Source organism: Sarcophilus harrisii, chromosome 1 (assembly GCF_902635505.1).
Source record: "Sarcophilus harrisii chromosome 1, mSarHar1.11, whole genome shotgun sequence".
In the NCBI taxonomy this organism is placed as follows: Eukaryota; Metazoa; Chordata; class Mammalia; order Dasyuromorphia; family Dasyuridae; genus Sarcophilus; species Sarcophilus harrisii.
Window position 1 is genome coordinate 293017590 of NC_045426.1, and position 19981 is coordinate 293037570.

Consider the following 19981-nt stretch of genomic DNA (forward strand, 5'->3'; position numbering starts at 1 on the left):
TTCCATATTAGTCACAGTTGTAAAGAAACAGATCTAAGGAGGGAAAAGAATGGGAAAGAATAAAGCATGTGAAAAAAAATGCTTTGATCAGCATTTTAAGTCCATCTTTTTTTTTAATCTGGTTACAGATAGTATTTTTCTCTGTACTTGTCTGAAATCGTATTGATGAGAAGAGCTGAGCCAGTCATAGCTGATTATGAAATAATATTGCCAATACTGTGTACAATGTTTTCCTTGTGTTGTTCATTTCACTTTGCATAGGGTTTATGTATGTTTTTCCAGGTTTTTCTGAAACCTGCCTGTTCATCATTTTTTTTAACCACATATATATATAATTCCATTATATTCATATCATAGCTTGTTCATCCATTTCCCAATTCATGGATATCCCTTCTTTCCAGTACTTTACTACTACATAAAGGGTTACTATAAACATTTTTGCATATCTAGATCTTTTTTCTTAATAATGGTTTTACTGAGTAAAAGGATATGCACAATTTGGTTAGCCTTTGGGCAGAGTTCCAAATTACTCTCTTGAATGGTAGAATCAGTTCACAACTCCACCAATAGTGCATTAGTGTCCCAATTTTCTGACAATCTGTACATTTATCATTTTCCCATTTTGCTTTATTGGTCAATCTGACAGATGTGAGGTGGTATCTCAGAGATATTTCAATTTGCATTTTTCTGATCAAAACTGGTTTAGAGCATTTCTTCATATGTCTACAGATACTTTTGATTTCTTCATCTGAAAACTGTCTGTTTATATCCTTTGACTATTTTTCTATTGGGGAATGATTTGTATTCTTATACATTTGACTCAGTTCACCATGATTGGAGAAATGAGGTCTTTATCAGAGACCTTGCTGTAAAGATCATTTCCTAGCTTTCTGCTTCTCTTCTAATCTTGGATGCATTGGTTTTGCTTAATGCAAAAATTTTAATTTAATGTAACCAAAGTTATCCATTTTGCATTTCATAATGTTCTCTATTTTCTGTTAAATTTCTATTAAATAAATTCTCTTCTTCACAGATTTGACAGGTAAACTATTCTTTGTTTTCCAATTTGCTTATGGTATCTATTCATATTTATATCTAAATCATGCACCCGTTTTGACCTCAAGTTGATATGTGGGGTGAGATGCTGATCTACACCAAGTTTTTGCCCTGTTATTTTAGTTTTCCCAGCAGTTTTTGTCACAAAGTAAGTTCTTATTCCAAACTCTGGGATCTGTGGGTTTACCAAACACTAAGTTAATTTTACATTCCACTGATGCATCAGTTTATTTCTTAGCCAGTACCAAATGATTATTGCTTTATTACATAGTTTGAGGTCTAGTCAATTTTTAAAAAATTGGTCCCCTTGATATTTTTGACCTTTTATTCTTCCAGATAGTTTATTACTTTTTCCTAGCTCTATCAGACTTTTTTTTTTGGGGGGTGGGGTGGGAAAGGTTAATTTTTATTAGTTTGGTATGGCACTGAATAAATAAATCAGATTAGGCAAATAGTTTATATAGTATTGGAATTAGTTGTTCTTTAAAAGTTTGGTAGAATTGACTTGTAAACTCATTGGGCCCTGAAGATTTTTTCCTAAGGAGTTGTTAATGGCTTGTTAAATTTCTTTTCTAAGATAGGATTATTTATGGTTTCTATTTCCTGATCTGTTAATCTAGATAATTTACATTTTCACAAATATTCATAAATTTCATTCAGATTCTCAGATTTTTTGACATGTAATTGGGCAAAATATTTTGTAATGATTGCTTTAATTTTTTATTCACTGGTGGTGATTTCACCTTTGTCACCTTTTGGGGGGAATACTGATTATTTTTCTTTCTTATTTTTCAATCAGATTTGGTTATCCAATCAAGCTATTGGTTAAATGACTTGTCTATTTTACTTTCTCCTTCCCCCCAAAACTTGCTTCTAAATTATTTATTAATTCAACAGTCTTGTTTTTTAACTTTTAGTCTATTACTCTCACCTTTGATTTTCAGTATTTCCACTTAGGTGCTCATTTGGCTGTAATGTCTGAGCTAGCTTTCTGAAGGGCCTTGGTACCAAGCCTTGGTTTTAGCAGAATAATCATCACAAGAATAGTCAGGAATAAAGTCCAAAATCTTTATTGTCTCCTTCAGTCTTCCAGTCTGTGAAGTCCTGGTTAGCACCCTGGATACCTTAGAATCAGCTGGAGTCAGGATAAGCATCAGTCCTTGGTCTTTATTCTTGATCTTTAGGGGTAGAAGTGAAGGGGATGGACACAAGCTCTCCACAACTTCCCTTCTTTGTCCACCGCCAAAGTGACTCTGACTTGTCTTACTCCACCCTCTAATCCCTCCTACGTTTATATGTATATACCAGCACAGAAGTCAGCACAGAATAGTGAGTAGAGCCATTTTTTAAGCATATGCTAATAGAGTATTGTCCAATAGGTAATTAGCCTTAAGTGCTTGGTTGTCTGATTCCAGCGCACCTATTCAGAGTTTCAGTCCTTTACACCAGTCTGAACCAATCTGCTCCACAGTCTCTTCCAGCAGCCTGACAGTCTAACTGACTGTCCCCAGTTTCTTCCAACAATCCTCCCCCATCGTGCAGGAAGCAGGAGAGTCACCACGAGAATAGTCAAAGACAGAATGTCTCTCTTCCAGTGCTTGTTAGGCCTTATATACCTTATTGTAATTACATCATTACAGCATACTGATTATGTGAACAGAGAACCATTACATCACCACAGTGAGTACTAAGTATATATGTGAACTAGAGAACAATCATCTTATCAATTCCATTTGTTTCAAGTATAGTTCTCCAGAGTTCTGGCTCTCTACAATTGGCTATTTTCAATTTGTTCTTTTTCATGTTTTTTTTTTAGTTGTATTGATCTGTTCTTTTTTACATTTTGTTGATATAAGGGTTGAGAGAAAAAATTTCCCTAAGCTTTGGCTGCATCCCATGGATTTTGGTTTGTTATCTCACTATTGTAATTCTCTTTAATGAAATCAGTTTCATTAGTTTTAATCTATCTTTCCACTGTCCTTTGTTGAAGAAAATTTTTGTTGCCTTATGATCTGAAAATGGTACTAATTTTTTGCCTTTCTACTTTTGGTTTTTTTAATGCCATATTATATGGTCTATTTTGTGTAGGTGCCATATGCTGCTTAAAAACAATTATATCCCTTTCTGTTACCATTCCATTTTCTCCAAAGAGTTATATCTAATTTTTCTAATATTCTATTTACCCCTTTACTTTCTTATTTTTTGGTGGGATTTATTAAGTTTTAAGAGCCAACACTGGAGATCTTCAACCAACTATGATTTTGCCATCTATTTCTTCCTATAATTCACTTAATTTCTTAAGAAATGTTGTTTCATTTTCTATAGTATTTTTTATTAGTTTCCTTCTATATCTTAATTAATTAGGTCTATTTTTGCTTTGTCTAAGATCAGAATTGCTAGCCCTACTTTTTCTTTTTACTTCAGCTGAAGCATAATAGATTCTGCTTAACCTTTGCTCTGTCTCCTTCAAGTGTGTTTCTTGTAAATAACATATTGTAGCATTCTGTTTTTTGATTCTCTCTGCTAGCCTCTTGTTTTATGGGAGAATTCATCCCACTTATATTCATCTATGATTACTGTGTATTTTCTCCTATCCTATTCTTCCTATTTATTTTCACTCTTCTTTCACCTTTCCCCTGTTAACCAGTGTTTTGCTTTTATCTACCACTGTCTTTGACCTGCCCTCCCTTCTATCAGTCCCAACTCTACACCCTCTAACCCCTTATTTAATTTCCTCTTCTCCTACTTCTCTATTAGGGAAGATAGATTTCCATATTTGATTGTTTATATTATCCCCTCTTTGAACCAGTACAGATGAGAGTAAGGTTCAAGCAATGTTTATTGTTCCCATCCCCCTCTTCTTTTCTACTTGCATAGTCTTTCATCCATCTTCATGTGAAAACGATTTACCTTTGCCTTCCTTTGTATCCTGTGTACTACTCTTTCTTATCTCTTAATTTTTTAAAAATTCATTTTAATTCCCCCTAATTACTTTATGCTTGTGCCCTCTGTCTACATATATTTCTTCTAGTTGTAATCTTTGAAAATGAAGAACAATTAGTGATTCAATTATTAAGAATTACACATTTCATTTTTCCATGTATCAATGTAAACAATTTAAACTCTACTGAATCCCTTATGTTTTCTTTCTCCTTTTTATCTGTTTATGCTTTTCTTAGATCTTGATATTGAGGGCCACATTTTTTATTTAGCTCTGATCTCCTTATGAAAACCTGAAATCCTTCTATTTCATTAAATGACCATTTCCCCTATTAAAGTATTATCTTTGAATACTGCCAGGAAAATAATCCTTGGTTGTAGACTTAAGTTATTCTTTTGGCTTCTGAAATGTCATGTTCCATGTCCTTTAATGTTGCAGTTGCTAGGTCTTCTATAATCCTGATTCTGATTCCCCAATATTTGGTTTCTTCCTGGATATTTGTAGTACTTTTTCTTGATATGAAATTTGGTTATGCTCCTTAGAGTTTTCATTTTGTGATTTCTTTCCATTTCTATTTTACCCTCTAGCTCTAGAATATCAGGGCAGTTTTCCTTGATAATTACTTGAAAGATGCTGTTCAAGTCCTCCTTTTGATTATAGTTTTCAGGTAGTTCAATTATTCTAATGTTGTTCTCTTGGATCTGTTTTTCAGGTCTGTTGTTTTTCCCATGAGGTATTTTATTTTTTCTACCCCCTTTTCATTCTTTTGAATTTATCTGATTGATTCTTAATGTCAAAAAGATGTATCCCAAAATTAACTAGTAGTATTACATATTATATAATTAGCATGTACCGGGGCAGCTGATTGGGTGCAGTGGATAGAGCACCAGCCCTGAAGTCAAGAGGACGCGAGTTCAAATCTAGATTCAGATACTTAACACTTCCTAGCTGTGTGACTTGCTTAGGCAAGTCATTTAATCCCAATTGCCTCAGAAAAAAAATTAAAAGTACCAAAAAAAATTAACTTTCACTTGCTCAATTCTAACTTCTAATATGTTTTCAATTAGCTTTTGTACTTTCTTTTCCATTTGGCCAATTCTACCTTTTAAGCAAGTTTCCAAAAGTTTCCAAAGCTGTTGATTCTTTTTTTCATCACTCATTTTTTCCCCTAAGCTTTCTTCTACTTCTTTTGATTTTTAAGCTCCATTTTGAACTGTTTCATGAGTTCTTTCTATGTCTGGGACCACTTCTTGCTTGGCTTTGGGGGTGGAGGGGGTTGCCCATAGATGTTTTGATATTAATCTTCTGATTTTGTGTATTGTTTGTTCTTCCCTGTCACCATATAACTTTCTATGCCAAATTCTCTTTTTTTACTTGTTTTTTGCTCATCTCTCTTTTTTGGGGGAATGGGAAGTTTTCTCCTTTCTTTTAAAACTCTACAGGTAAAAGAAGTACCATCTCAGACTTCTTGTGCCAGTGGCTACAGGCCTTGGTGCTTTACCTGGTGCTGCTTTGATGGTGTCATGAGGCTTACAGGAGATCTTCAGGTCTTGTGCTGGCTGAGGGGCTGAGGCGCTGCTGGATGCTGTAAGAGTCTGGAAGCTTACTTTGTGCTGATCTGGGGTGTTAGTTGGTATCTGGCATGTGCTCTGGCCAGGTGGAATGTTCCTGTGTTTTCCCAGAGCTACATTAAAGCAAGTAGTGGTCTGATCTCTGGAGAATTCATGTTTGACCAGAGTTATCTGGAGCAGGTGGTGGTTCCGGCAGCCAGAATCCAAAGGTTTCCCTGGTTTTGTCAAGGGGTTAAGGGAGGGGATGTTGGCATTCTCCTGTTTCACTACCCAGGGCTCAGGATCTTTTGCTGATTTGTTGAAGTGGGACTTGCTGCTTTCTGGCTCACTGGAGATCTTCCTCTCTTGGACTGTAATGCCCCCTCCTTCTGCTAATGCTCCATGTTTCCTCTACTGTTTCATTCTATTTCCCTGCTGGGTCTGTCCCTCCAAGACTTGTTTTGGGGTACTACTTTATGATTTTCAGGAGATAAAGGAGGATTACAGTGATTTGCTATTTATTCACAGCTTAACTGCTGGAAGTCTAATAGCTCTGATCTTCTCTTTTATGGCTATATCCACTGAACCAATGACATTTTTTTGCTCAGCAAAGCTATAATTTATGTTCTTCTAAAAATGCCTTGGGCTGTCATGATATATATGTTCACGTTTCAATCCAATTGAATCAATTCAACTCAATTCTGTTCTATTCAATGCAATCCAATACCTACTTATAGAGCTCCTGACACATAGAAACTGTGCTAAACTCTGGTGCCAATAGTACCAAAGAAAAGTGTCATAGAATCATATATTTAGAATTGAAAGGGACCATAGGAACCATCTAATCCAAATCCTTCATTTTATAGGTAACTAATACCAACCTAGGACATCAAGAAGTATCGTCTCATAGAATTGCAAAAACATGCAAATAAAAAATCTTGAAACCATTTTTTCTTCACAAAAATGCTTTTGTCCTCTTATTCATTTATAGGTGCTTGTTTTAAATTACATATCTTGTATATATATTTGCAAAAGATACAATTTACTAGATAAAGTGCTCTTTTATCTCACAACCTACATTATTTGTTCTGCTATAATCACAATGTTCTTTATAGTTTGAGAGTGCCAACTTAGAATTTACATGAATAAGAATTTAAAAGACAAAAATGCCTAAAAAGAAGTAACAAGTGGGATGGCATTTTCCATTCATTTCAGGATCTTCTCACTTACCACCTTGTACCTAGACTCCTAAAATGCCAATCTATCAAACTAGTCTTAATACTTGATTTTTCTCCCTTTGTTGCTCCCCTCTATTTTTATACTGCATTGAATGACCATGTTATTTGTTATGAATGCTCAAGAAAAAATTAAACTATCATTTTATCACAAATTTAACCTCGAAAGGGATTTCAGATGTCAAATAGTTCGTCTTCATTTTAACAAGGAAATTTGTGCCCAGATAGGATAAATTACCTTTTGAAGGAACTTAAAAAGTAGGGTTTGAACAGATTTCAGAGCTGACTCTGTGTTATACTGCCAGCTAATAGATTGCCTTTTTTCATATTTCATGTTCATGTGGGTTGCCAGTGCAACTGTAGTACATCCACATCATCTGGCATGCCAAGGAAGTGGACACCCAGGTTTGCAGTACCATCAAATAAAGGTAAATAAAATAATGATTTTGAAAGGGGGGAGGGGGAAGAAATCAGAAAAGTCTTCATATAGTGTTGGGGAGGTATTCTTTAGCCAAGAGTGAAGATGACAGGTTGTGCAAAGACATAAAAGAAGAGAAAGGAAGGGAAAGAGAGGGGAAGAAAAATCAAGTAGTGGAAAAAGATGAAATAAATTTGGAAAGGTGAGCTGAAACCATTGTGAAGAGCTTAAAAGGACACTTAGAGTAGAACACCATAGATTCTTGAATGGTATTCTATCATAGTTAGATCTGTTTTAGGAAAATTAATTTGGCAACTGTTTAGAGATGGAATAGGGGAGAGACTGGGAGGCTGTTGGGAGAGGAGATGAAGAACTGAATTGAAGTGGTAGCTATGTGAGTAGAAAATTAGTGGCAGTAGAAACTAACAAGACTTTGATTGGATATGAGAAGTAAAGTAAGAGTTGTGAAATATGTTGGTGTCCTAAACAGAAACAGAAATTTGGAGGATATATATGACTAGTTATGTTGAATTTGAGATGCTTATAGGTCAACTAGGGGAAAGATATCCAGCAGGAAGTTGATGATGCAATACTAGAGCTTAGAAAAGAGATACAGGTAGGATATGTAGATACAAGAGAAATATTCATTGAAATGATAACTAACCCAAAGGAAATTGAGATCACTGAAAGAAGAGGAGGTTTGAGTATGTGGCCTTGGGGCTACAGTTGAGAAGTGGGACAGTGATGATAATCTAAGGAGTCAGATCAATAGTCACATAGCTAGGGAATGAAATAAAATCTAGCACTTTTTTTTGTTTGTTTGTTATCCCATTCCCCCTTTTGTGAGGCAATTGGAGTGCCCAAGGTCACAAAGCTAGGAAGTATTAAGTGTCTGAAGTCAGATTTTAACTCAGGTTGTCCTAATTTCAGGGTCAGCCTCTATCCACTACACCAACTATCTGACCCAAGATCCCCTAACTGTGAAAAATAGCCGAGGGAATGGAGTGATTAAGGAGGACAGATAAGACACTAAATGGACTAGGCATATCAAGAGATGCAACATTTTTATAATTTTACTTTGAAATAATGATTTTCATTCAATTTCTTTTTTGTCTTAAAAGATGCTCTGTAAAATAACCAAGCTTGCTCCTTCAAGGTATTCTTAAATTCTAGTCCTTATAGTATTAATATTGTCAAAAACTGGAGATATAAATTATGAAGATGTAAAAAAAAAAATGCCATTGAATTTATCAATTAAGGTGATTAAAGGAGTGCAGTTACAGTCTAGTTGCAGAATAAGAAACCTAACTCAGAAATTAGTGGGAGGTGAGGAAATGGAGGCAATTAGTATAAATGCCTCCCCCCCCATAAGTTGATTATGAAAGAGTAAACATAAATTTAATAAGAAAGGAGGTAAAACCTTACATTGTTTCTCTGCTGCCAAGAGAACAAAGTTCAATCTTTATAATTTGACATTCAAAACTCTTGTATATCTCCCTAAATATCATTTATGTGATACATTGGATCCTGCAAATTTCATTTTTATTCACTATCCCCATAAGAGTCCTTCTACTTAGTTATCTCTTTAAGAGCAGCTAGGAAGATGAGTTCAAATACGACCTTCAAATATAATTAACAGCAGTGACTCTGGTCAAATCATTTAACTTGTTTGCCTTAATCCACTGGATAAGAGAATGGCAAACAACTCCAGTCTCTTTGCCAAGAAAATCCCATAGGCAGTACAGCAAAGCAGTGCACAGTGAACAATTTGCACCCAAATGAATAATAGTTATCTCTTTACCTTTCTTCATATCATTCTTTCTATCTGCAAGTTCTCCCTTATTCTCTATATTTTGAATACTATCAATCTTTAAAGCCCAGTTCAAGTCCCAATTCTTCTAGAAAAGTTTATTTGACTTCTTCAGCCCACAGGTTCTTTCCCTTTTGAACATAGGTTAAATCTTTAAGAATGTTAGATTTAGAGTACCCTGATCTAGATTTGAATCTCACAACCTTAATACCTATGTTGATTTGATCTATTTCATTTATAGAATGAGGTGCTAATATACCTTAAAGGTACTTCCAGATGCAAATCTTTAATTTTCATCTTGTCTGTAACCTTCTTATCTAACCACTTTGCATTTTTCATGTTACTTAGCTTTTTATTGATCTTTTAAATGTATCTATACTGTTTGCCAAACTTGACAGTAAGATCCTTGAAAACAGAAGGGTTTGAGTCATATTTCTTTGCATATTCAATGGAACTTTGAATACAGCACATTGTAGGCATTCAGGAAATATTTGTTGATTGGCCTTTGTAACTTTATTGATAATAATTTTCTGTTAACTTAGAGCTACAGATCAAGGGCTAAAAGGGATTTTAGAAAGCATTTAGTATAACCTCCTCATTTGTAGATATGGTTTTGTAAAAAGGACGCAATTTATAACAATTGAAAGTAAAGGTAATGGCAGTTCAGTAGCCAAGACAGCTAGGCTTGGAAATGGGGACATGAGGTTTTTAATTCTTCCTCTAACATTTACTATTTCAAAGACCTTGGGCAAAATTCCCCACCTCCCCTTTGTCTCATTTTCCTCATCTGTAAAATGCTGTAAAATCAAATCTAGTTTAAAGAATTGTTATGAGAATCAAAGGAGATGATCTAAGCATTAAATCAGTCCATAAATATCAAGTATTATTAAAGTAGAAAAATGGCCTGAAGCTGTGATTGTTATGTCCAGGTAGACTATTGGATCACCTAATGATTAAGCACTGGATTTGGATCCAAAAAGATTCAAATTTTGTCTTTCATTAAAGGAGAGTCACTTAACCTGTTTGCCTAGTGTCTCTTCTAGTTCTAAATATATTATTCTATTAAGTCCCAGGTTAGGAAACTCTTTCCACCCTTACAATTGGCACCTTCTTGGCAAGTCTTGAGTTGCCTGGAGCACTGAGAAATTAAATGACTTGCTGAGGATCATATGTATATATGAGAGGTGAGAGCAGTTTTCTACACTTAAGTCATATTGTCTGTATTAAAGTAACCACAATAAATATGACAAAATGGCTCTAAAATAAGTTCTGAGACAAAAACTTTAGCTCTAAGTTAATTTAGGATTTTTTAATACTATGATTTTATTGAGTAAGTGGTTCAGATATATAGCATAGAAATTCCTTGCACCAACTCATCTGCAAATATCACTGTTAGAAAATTGTGTTGGACACTGAGAAGCTAAATGATTTCTCCAAAGTAATAGTTAAAAAGTGTTATATTCAAAATCTCAGTAACAATTGTTTTCTTTTACAACCCAAATTTTCTTGAACTATAAGAACAATTTATACAAGTTAGCTCAATGGAGCTAATTGAATTGGCTCAATGTTCAATTTAATAAGCTAAAAAATTATATTTTTCATAATAAAAATTCCCTTACCTAATTATGGGTATGCTTCTGAAACTATAATTACTAAGGATTTCTGATATAAATATGGCTAATACTTAGGCTTTAAGTATTATTTGCATTTAGCTCTTCATTCCCCCTTTCCCCCCAATTTGGAATTGGCTCATTCAGCATGTTTTTTCTACCATAAAAGGGAAATAACTATTACTATGTTCCTCAGAATTTTTTAGTGCACTCTAAATATGAATTATTACCAATAATAATACCAACAATAGTAATAGTACCTGCTATGTACATTTTAACATGAAATTTGAGATCTTTAGGAAATAAGGCCTTGTTTTCAAAGTTATAAATTTCCTTTATGACATTGTTCCTGGCTAAATATTTGCTTAAGTGTCATGATTTCTGTTGAATTCCATTATTTATAGTTAAAGGAGGTAAATAGTTTCTCAGGGCATAAACACAATGAACAGTTTCATAGGAGGGAAGAAAGGAAATTCATATGGTTTTACTCTGATCCAAAAGACAGAAGTTATGGGAGATTTGGTTCTAGTTCTTTTGTTTACCAGCTATGATCTTGGCAACTTCACTCAAAACTCTTTGCACAAATGCTCTGCCTACTTAATAGAGTATGAAATGCATGTTAACATAAATAATACATATTCAACTGTTTTGAAAATCCAGGCCCAGGGCCCCAAGAAAAGTGACAATTTATTAGAATTCCTTCCTTTGGTCCCTCACATATCCTTCCCCACCCTACATTAATGAATATTGAACTCCAATGACCTCTTCATAGAGTTAACTCAATATTCAAACACTGATTTACTAAAATCATTTCATTTGGTTTTCCCCTTCTTCCTAAACTCCGATCATATCATCATTTATTGAGATTACTGTCAATAAATGGACAAAGAGAAATAAAACTGCTGAAATTTAAACATCATATTTTTAGAGTCAGATAAAATGGATAGTACAAGTTTGGCTGGAAATCACTGATTTCTAATTTCCATGATTACAACTGAAATCTCTCTCATTTGCCACAGTAGTTTTAAAAAATCTTCAAATTAATTTTTTTATATATAAACAACCCCCAACCATTTTTCCTTTTCCCAATTACGTTTTTCAAAATTTAGTATTTTCACAACTCCATTTCTTTATGATCCTTCATTAATTAAATAATAATTTCTAATGTGTATAAAATACTTTAGGGAAATTATTTGGAGCTCCTATTTTTATTTTTATCAACATATTCCTCCATATAGGCTACTAAGCATTGTTCTGCTTTTAAACATTACTTTAAAACTTACTACACAGTCCATATTGTTGTCTCAAGGAAATGATTTTAGCATTACTAGAATAGACTCTGAAAATGCCAATCTATGCTAGCACTAAAAAGCAGATCTTTTATGGGAGCAAAAAAGGAAGGAAGAGACTCGGGAATCTGTTTGTGATTATCTAGAAATAAATTGTTCACTACTCCTATATGACTCTTAAAATGTTGATGCAATGGACCAGCAACAGGAAGACCCGAGTTCAGATACTGTTTTAGATACTTACCAGGTATGACATAGACAAATCACTATCAGTCTCATTTCATTAACCATAAAATGAGAATAAAAATATCACTTACTTCACATGGTTGTTACAAGGATCAAACAAGATAATGTCTGTTAAGAGCTTTGTAAAAAGTATTATAGGCATTAGTTATTAAGTAACCATAATCCTATCCCAGTCTTTGATCTTTTAGGAAAACTAATACTCTGTGTTTTCCAGCAGAATTAGACTGTAGGCTTCAAGGGCAAGAATTGCCTCCTATATCTCCAGGGCTTAGCACCCACTAGGCACTTAATAAATGTTTAGTGATTGTTAGGTTAGGTTAGGTTAGATGGTTAGGCCTTCTTTTTGTGCTTTAAATACTTTAGTTTCATGTAAAATTGAAGACAGGGCTATTCTATAAAAACTATAAAGTATTCTTATAAATCAATATGAAAATGCCTTTTAAGCTCTATATCTAAGAAATATTGCAAATGAAAGCAAATAATTTGTAATAATACATAATGAACTTTATATTTCTGCTGATAACTCTTAATAATCCAGAAATGAACTTTTCATTAACTTTCTCTTGACTGGTACCCATGACTATTGCTGTACATTTCATGAAATAATCATTTCCTAATTGATTCTGAAATCATATACCTACTGTATATTTTCAGTATTTAAAAAAAAAAGTCAGTCATTTTGTTGGAGGGTTGATATAAGTCAAACACTTTTGTATAGTCAAACTGCATGACAAAAAAGGAATTAATATGAAATATATAAAAGTAGTATGCAAGCTAAAAATACAGGTATATTTTAGTTTTATTTTATTACTAAAGAACTAAGCTCCCCAGATGGTCATCTGCCAGAATTGCATGGGTTACAATGAAAGAAAATTACATTACTAAGTATTTTCCCTTTATCCAATTTTTAAATCACTCATAGCCATACAATACAGTAAGCCCTGTTACTGATTCAATTAACTGCATCTATGTACATTGCTCAAAAGAGAAGAGTCTGGCAAGGATGCTGATAATCAATTTGGGCTTTTTTTTACTAAAATAAAAACAACAACAACAAAACAACAAAAACCCAAACAACTGATGTGTAATGAAAAGTTCATTAAAAAAAAAAAACTAATGAGAAGCAATTAAGGAATTTTCAAATAAAAAATCAGATTCTATTTTTTTCCCCCCAGGGTTTCATTTTTTTTCTCTTTTAAAGGTTACATTCAGGCAAACTGACAGAAAGCCCAAACAAAATGCTTGGAAAGTGTCTATTACAAATTTATCTTAGTTAAGAGATAAAAGTCAAAGGAATAAGTAAAATGTTAAATGTGTAATTATTCCATCATTTAACAGAACCATTGCCTTTTTCATTGAATTGGCTTTACTGGAGTAAAATTCCATGTTTGTCACCAATACTTTATTGTAAGTGGTAACTTGCACACTTAATAATTGAACAACAAAAAATAATGTTCTATATTTAGCCTCTGCACAGGCTATTTGACTATATACAAGACATAGTGATCATAAAACAATCTAATTTTCATAGTAATTTGTGCATTAAAAGACATCTATCGGACAACATGTGAACATTACAGTGAAATGACCTCACAAGTCCAGTGAAAATTCAGCATAATACAAAACATGTTAATCTACTGCAAATAGCATCTTTAAAACAACAATTCAGTAGTAACTTAAGTAGAATCTGAAGCAGAAATTTGTTGTGTGGTTATAAGTCTTTTAAGTGAAGCAACCTCTGCAGATAAGTTTGCTATCCCTTGTTTTAAATACAAGTTCTCTGAATCAGAGACATTGTATATATTGTTTTTAATTCCAATAACTCCAGTTTTGCAACCATTTTCAATTTTGCCATTGAGTTCTTTTGGATCCCAATGTTCTGGTTTGAGTGACCAATCTTGAATGTTAGTCACTTGCACAGAGAAAGGAGTAAGGGAAGAATGTACCAAATTTTGTGTATCATTCTTTTCAAGTTCAAAATGTCTCTTGGATGACATATCAATAGGTGAGGAAAGTTTCTGCGTGACATCAAATTCATTATCTAATGTTTCTACTTTTATTTGCATGGCTTTGGCTTTAATCCGAAGCTTATGTGGTAGTGCGGAATTCACTTCTGGAACTTTAACAACTGTTGCATGGATGCTTTTAAGTTCAACTGGTGAATGAATTGGGCCTTTAGGAACTTGCTGCTCATCTTCTCCATCAGATGACTTGCCTACCACACCATCATCAGTTTCTGATGTTCTTGGTGAATTGCTAGAGGATCGATTAACTTGCAAAAGAGGAGGTGAATGAGAATAACCAGAGAAGGTACTTCCTATGTAGTTTTGATAAATGGATGTTGTATAGGAACCTCTATCATCTCTTGACTCTCTTGTATAGCTTTCTAATTCCATAGGTTCCTGTTTTATATCTTGGAACTTATTTGGAGGACTTATGCAATTGTTCTGAATAGGACTCTCCTGAGAATGCTCCATTGATGATACTTCTGAGACATCAGACAAAGAGCTCTGAGGAGAGTGTTTAATGACAGAAATGCAACTACTTCCCACTATAGAAGTTTCATGATCATCCAAAAATGTGCTGTTTGATTTGGTTGTTTGATAGTCTTGGAAATATACAGCTGTAGAATTACTGAGTTTCTGAATCTCCTGAGCATATAATGTAGAACTAATTAAACCAAATTTTAATTTTAGTGAGAGCAGTTCTGCTTTTAAAGAGGCATTCTCTTCTCCCAATGCAATTAGTTTGTTTTCCAAAACTAAGTCATTCAGCCGACGTTTCTCACGAGATCTTTTGGCAGCTTCATTATTTTTTCTTCTTTTTTCCCAATACATAGCATCTTTCTTTTCATCTGGAATGAATTCCCTTTTTCTCCGGCAAGCTGAAGATTTGTTTTTTCCACCAACTCCTTCAGTAAGTAATAGATCTTCATTTGTATTCAAATCTTCAGACACTTCAGTTAGAGCAGAAGTAATCACTATCATTTTGTCCACATTTTTACTTGTATCAACAAGTGCTGGCTCCTTTTTAATGGTCTGCATTTTTCTTAGCTGCATCAGAAACAACTTTAACTAAATCTTTTTTTTACCTTGTGTCACAGGGCAAATCGTATCTCCAGTATTTCTCAAACCAAAATTCTTTAAAAATTTTGTTCTTATATCCATCAGCATTCTTCTTTTTGTTTCATGTTGCAAAAAGTAAGGACACGTGTTTTTTTCTCACTAAATATAATCAAAATCTTCTAAGTGATCTGCAATAGAAAAATAAAAAAAATGTTATTGAGTTATACCTCTCCTGTTTTTTATTTTGGATAAATTGCCATTTTCATGCCAGGTTACTTTTAAATCATTTTTGATGATATTAATACTAGTTACTATTGATTTCATTATTAAAAAAAATAACTATGGCAGAAGTTCATTTGACATCAAGAAAGTGCAAATAACTGTAAGCACATTCTGGTATGAGAACTCCCTCAACTATCTTAAAGTATAATAATGCAAACTGGCTCTTACTTAGTAATTAAGACACATAATCTTATAACTTATTACTTGTATTAAGTCTTATGTAACTGCTTGAAGCAAAATGATTTGCCCCAGAGTCAATTAGTTATTAAAAGTTTAAGGGGAAATATGAATCCAGTTCTCTTTCCTCCAATTTCAAAAGACCTGATTCCAATTTTTTAAAACAGAATATATAACTTGAAGTATGCATTTCTAAAACAAAATAAGACTCATTTAAAATAGAATTTAAGGGACAGTTATGAAGTACATTGAATAGAGCATTGTAAAGGGCTGAAACTCTTAAGAGGTATGCTTGAATCAGACAAGGGAGCACTTAAGGCTAATTACCTATTGACAATAACTCTATTAGCATATGTTTGGAATTTCTCTTTTCACAGTTAATGCTAGCTCAATGCTTGGGGTTAAGAGAATTGTAGGTAAGGATTGGGGGGTAGAGTGAGAGAGGTGAGAGAACTTCACTTGGCCTTAGGATGAGGAAGAAAAAGAGTGGAGATTCTGGACTCTGGATAAAGGAAGAATCTTTGGCAAAACTCTTGGCAGTTTTGTCCATCTCCTTCAATTCTCCTCCTATAGACCAACGACTTTTGCTTATCCTGACTCTGGAACTAGCCCAGACTTTACAGAGCACCAGCCCTGAAGTCAGGAGGACCTGAGTTCAACTCTGGTCTCACACACAACACTTCCTAGCTGTGTGACTCTGGGCAAGTCACTTAACCACAATTGCCTCAGTAAAAAAAAATAAAATAAAAAGAATTTAAGAAAACCTGACCACAATGTAAGCATAAAACTTTCCATAATTTCACTGAATGAAGGCTTAGCTTAGTGATTTAACTTGTTTCAACATCCAGCAGCAAAGGGAAAGTAATTTCAAATTTCAAGTATTTCTTTTGAAAGCATCTGTGCTGTGTGCTTAGAAATGTTTTCTATTTCTAATTCTCTCAAAATTAATGGATCAAAATTTCACTTAGGAATAGCAAAATTCCTATATATTGCCAGGAATCATCTTCAGAGAAGGATACTTTAGTTATTCAAAAATGAATTAAAAAATCAAATGAAAGACACTGAAGAAAAACTAAAGGAAAAAAAATTAAAACCATCCAAGAAAAACAAGATTATGAAAAAAAAGCTAACCAACTAGAACAGGAGAGTCTCAAAGATGAAAATAATTCTGAAAATTAGAACTGGGAAAGGGAAGGCCAGTGAAGCTATGAGAGACCAATAACAAAACATGATAAAAAATGAGAAAATAGAACAGAGTGTGAAACATTTCATAATTAAAACAACAAATCAGAAAATAAATAAAGAAAAGATAATATAAAAATGATTGGACTGCCAGTTGTGATCAAAAAAAGAATCTTGACACAACAATGTTGGAAATAATCCTAGAAAATTGTCCTGGATCATGGAGAAAGTAGAAATTTTTTAAAATCTACCCATCACCACCTCAAAGAGATCCATTATAGAAAACACATAAAACGATTATTGTCAAATTTCGAAACCCTCAGATCAAAGAGAATATTTTGCAAGACACAAGAAAAAACCAATTCAAATATGCCGGAGCTATAATTAGAATTGTACAAGACTTATCAGCAGCCACAATAAAAGACTGCAGGTCCTAGAATCATATCTACAAACAAGCAAAATAATTATGCCTGTGGCCAAAAATATCACATCCAGTAAAATTATTTATAATTTTCAATGAGAAAAAAATAGGACATTAATGAATTTGCAGATTTTCAGGCCCTTCTATCAACCATACTCAAATTTAACTGAATAGCCATTATCAAAGAACAATGTTAAGGAACTCAACATGGACAATTTTTTTTTTTATATGGGAAATGTATACTGTATGTTTAAGATTTACATCAACAATAGAGTAAACTCAAAGAAAGATTGGCAAAGTAAAAGTAAAAATAGTAATCCTGTTATATAAATGAGATGCAGAGAAAGAATAGACAGGGGCATTACAAGGAGGAGGGCTCATAGTTATGGAAACCTACTCACATCAGGAATGGGTTCAGTAGACATCACTACATATGTACCATAAAGGGTACAGCACCCTTCAAAATCTATAAAGAAATAAGTGGGGGGGGGGGGGGAGGAAAGAAGACAAGGGAGGGATCCCTGGGTGAGGGGAGGTTAAGTAATAGTAAGCCTAGTTAATGAAAGCATCAGCAGGGATAGGAAAGACGTGTGTGTGTGTGTGTGTGTGTGTGTGTGTGTGTGTGTGTATCTCTATATATGTACATGTAAATACACCCTTTTTTAACTATACCCTGATTGGGAGTGCTGGGGTAGGGTAACGAAAGAATAAAGTAAGGTGTGCAGCAGAGAACAAAAGAACAAATTTACAGGGAAGTAAAAAAATGGCCACTCATGAATATAATTTTTTCTACTAATATGTATATTTATATATACACTTTCTTAAACTGGTATTTGTTGTTACATATTTTGAATTCTCCCTGATGTTCTGCTGAGCACATGATAATATTCTCATTTTATTTTATTTTATATTGCCTTTTTTTCCTGTTTCTTCAAAAAAAAATTTGGAAAATTATTTAAAAAGGAAAAACTTGACTTTTTTTGCCCCTAGGTTAAACATTTTCTAGATATTCGTTTCAATATCTAATTGTGTATGCTTTTTTTCTTTCTTTCTTTTTTTCCTGAGGCAATTGGGATTAAATGACTTGCCCAGGGTCACACAGCTAGGAAGTGTTAAGTGTATGAGACTGGATTTGAACTCAGGTCATTCTAATTTCAGGACTGGTGCTTTATCCACTGCACCACCTAGCTCTGCTCCTGTATATTCATTTTTTAAAAGATTATTTAATAGGGGCGGAGTCAAGATGCAGAGAAGGCACACCCGACTTTCTAAGCTCCTCTCATTCCCCTCACAACCAACAATTAAATTCAGCTTCAAAAACAGCTCTTCACTGCTTAAATTCATGAAGATTAGAAGCACTATAATTTACCAGCCGAAGATAATCTGGAAGATCGCCAGGAAAGGTTTGTCCTGAGGGGCCAGGAACAGACTAGCATAGGCAGCCAGAGACTAGCGTCCTGAGCAGACCAGGGACGGGGGTGATCTCTGTGGCTAAAGAAGTTATAGAGATGACTCTCCCACAGGCTAACTGCTCTGCCTTGACTACAAAGCAGTAAACTGGCAGAGAAATTAAAGCCTAAAACGGAGGGTACTCTAAAAAATGCCAGAACTGAATAAGTTCTTCTGGCTGTAACCATCCAAACCTGGAAGTGACCCAGGCAGACCGTAACACAGCCCTGCAGCCACATCCTGCAGTTCGGGGCTTTTGCAGGGGCAGTTATAAATCTACATGGCAGGGTGGACACAGCCTGGGCAGCCTCTAATCCTCTAATCTGCACAGCGAGGAAGGGGGGGTGGGGGCTCGACGTGGGGCAATAGAACTTCCCCAGCAGGACTGTGCTTCCTGTGGCAGACACACTTTTGGTCCCGCAGGGCCATTCACTGCTCAGCTGCTAATACCCACAGCCCCAGGGCGGGATTTGGCTTGGGGTAGTGAAACTCTCACTTTTTAGCATCTAGCCCCAGGGCAGTTATCCCACACATAGGGGTTCTTTGCAAGGCACTTTCCCAGCTCTGCCCTGCAGGCCTGAGTTACTTCCAAGTGGGGAACTTTTTCCCAAAGCACTCCAGTAGCTCACTGCTTTTTGTAGCCAGCTGGCTACCAGTCCATACACCTTTCACTGTTCTCCAGAAGAAGCTGGTAATCTCCTGCCCCTGAAGGCAGACCCTACAGGCTTTAAAAATGAGTAAAAAAAATCAAAAGGATGATGGATAGTTTCTTTTCAACCCCGAAGAGACTAATAGCAGTCTCCAGACAATTGTTGGTCCCCAATACAAAAAAAGCTCTCTTTAGAAGAGACTATTAAAAACCTTAAAAGAGAACTAGAAGAAAAATGGGGAAAGGAAAGAGAAGCTACGAAAGAGAGCAACAACTTCCTGAAATGTGAATTGGAAAAGGTAAAAAAACTCCCAAGAAGTGCAGGGACACAGAATTTATGAATTGGAAAAAGAAAATAACTCACCAAAAAAAAAATTAGTGAAATGGAAAAAAATTCCATCGAGCAAAATAATTCATTTAAAAACTCAATTGGACATATACAAAAAGAAGTAAAAAAAGCTAATGAAGAAAATAACTCACTAAAAATCAGAACTGAACAAATAGAAATGACTGATTCATTGAGACATCAAGAATCAGTCAAGCAAAACCAAAAAAATGAAAGATTGGAAAAAAGGTCAAATATTTACTTGGAAAAACAACA

The 19981-nt window shown here is 34.4% G+C and overlaps 1 protein-coding gene across 1 annotated transcript in view; it reads right to left on the reverse strand.

Annotated features, from left to right (window-relative positions):
- Window positions 1-13286: 13286 nt before the first annotated feature.
- Window positions 13287-19981, reverse strand: part of NFIL3 (nuclear factor, interleukin 3 regulated) — a 34424-nt gene continuing 27729 nt past the window's right edge. Inside the window, exon 2 of the mRNA XM_003759341.4 lies at window positions 13287-15408. Within this exon, the coding sequence (XP_003759389.1) occupies window positions 13832-15214 (1383 nt within the window). The 5' untranslated portion in view covers window positions 15215-15408 and the 3' untranslated portion in view covers window positions 13287-13831. The remainder of the gene's footprint in view (window positions 15409-19981) is intronic.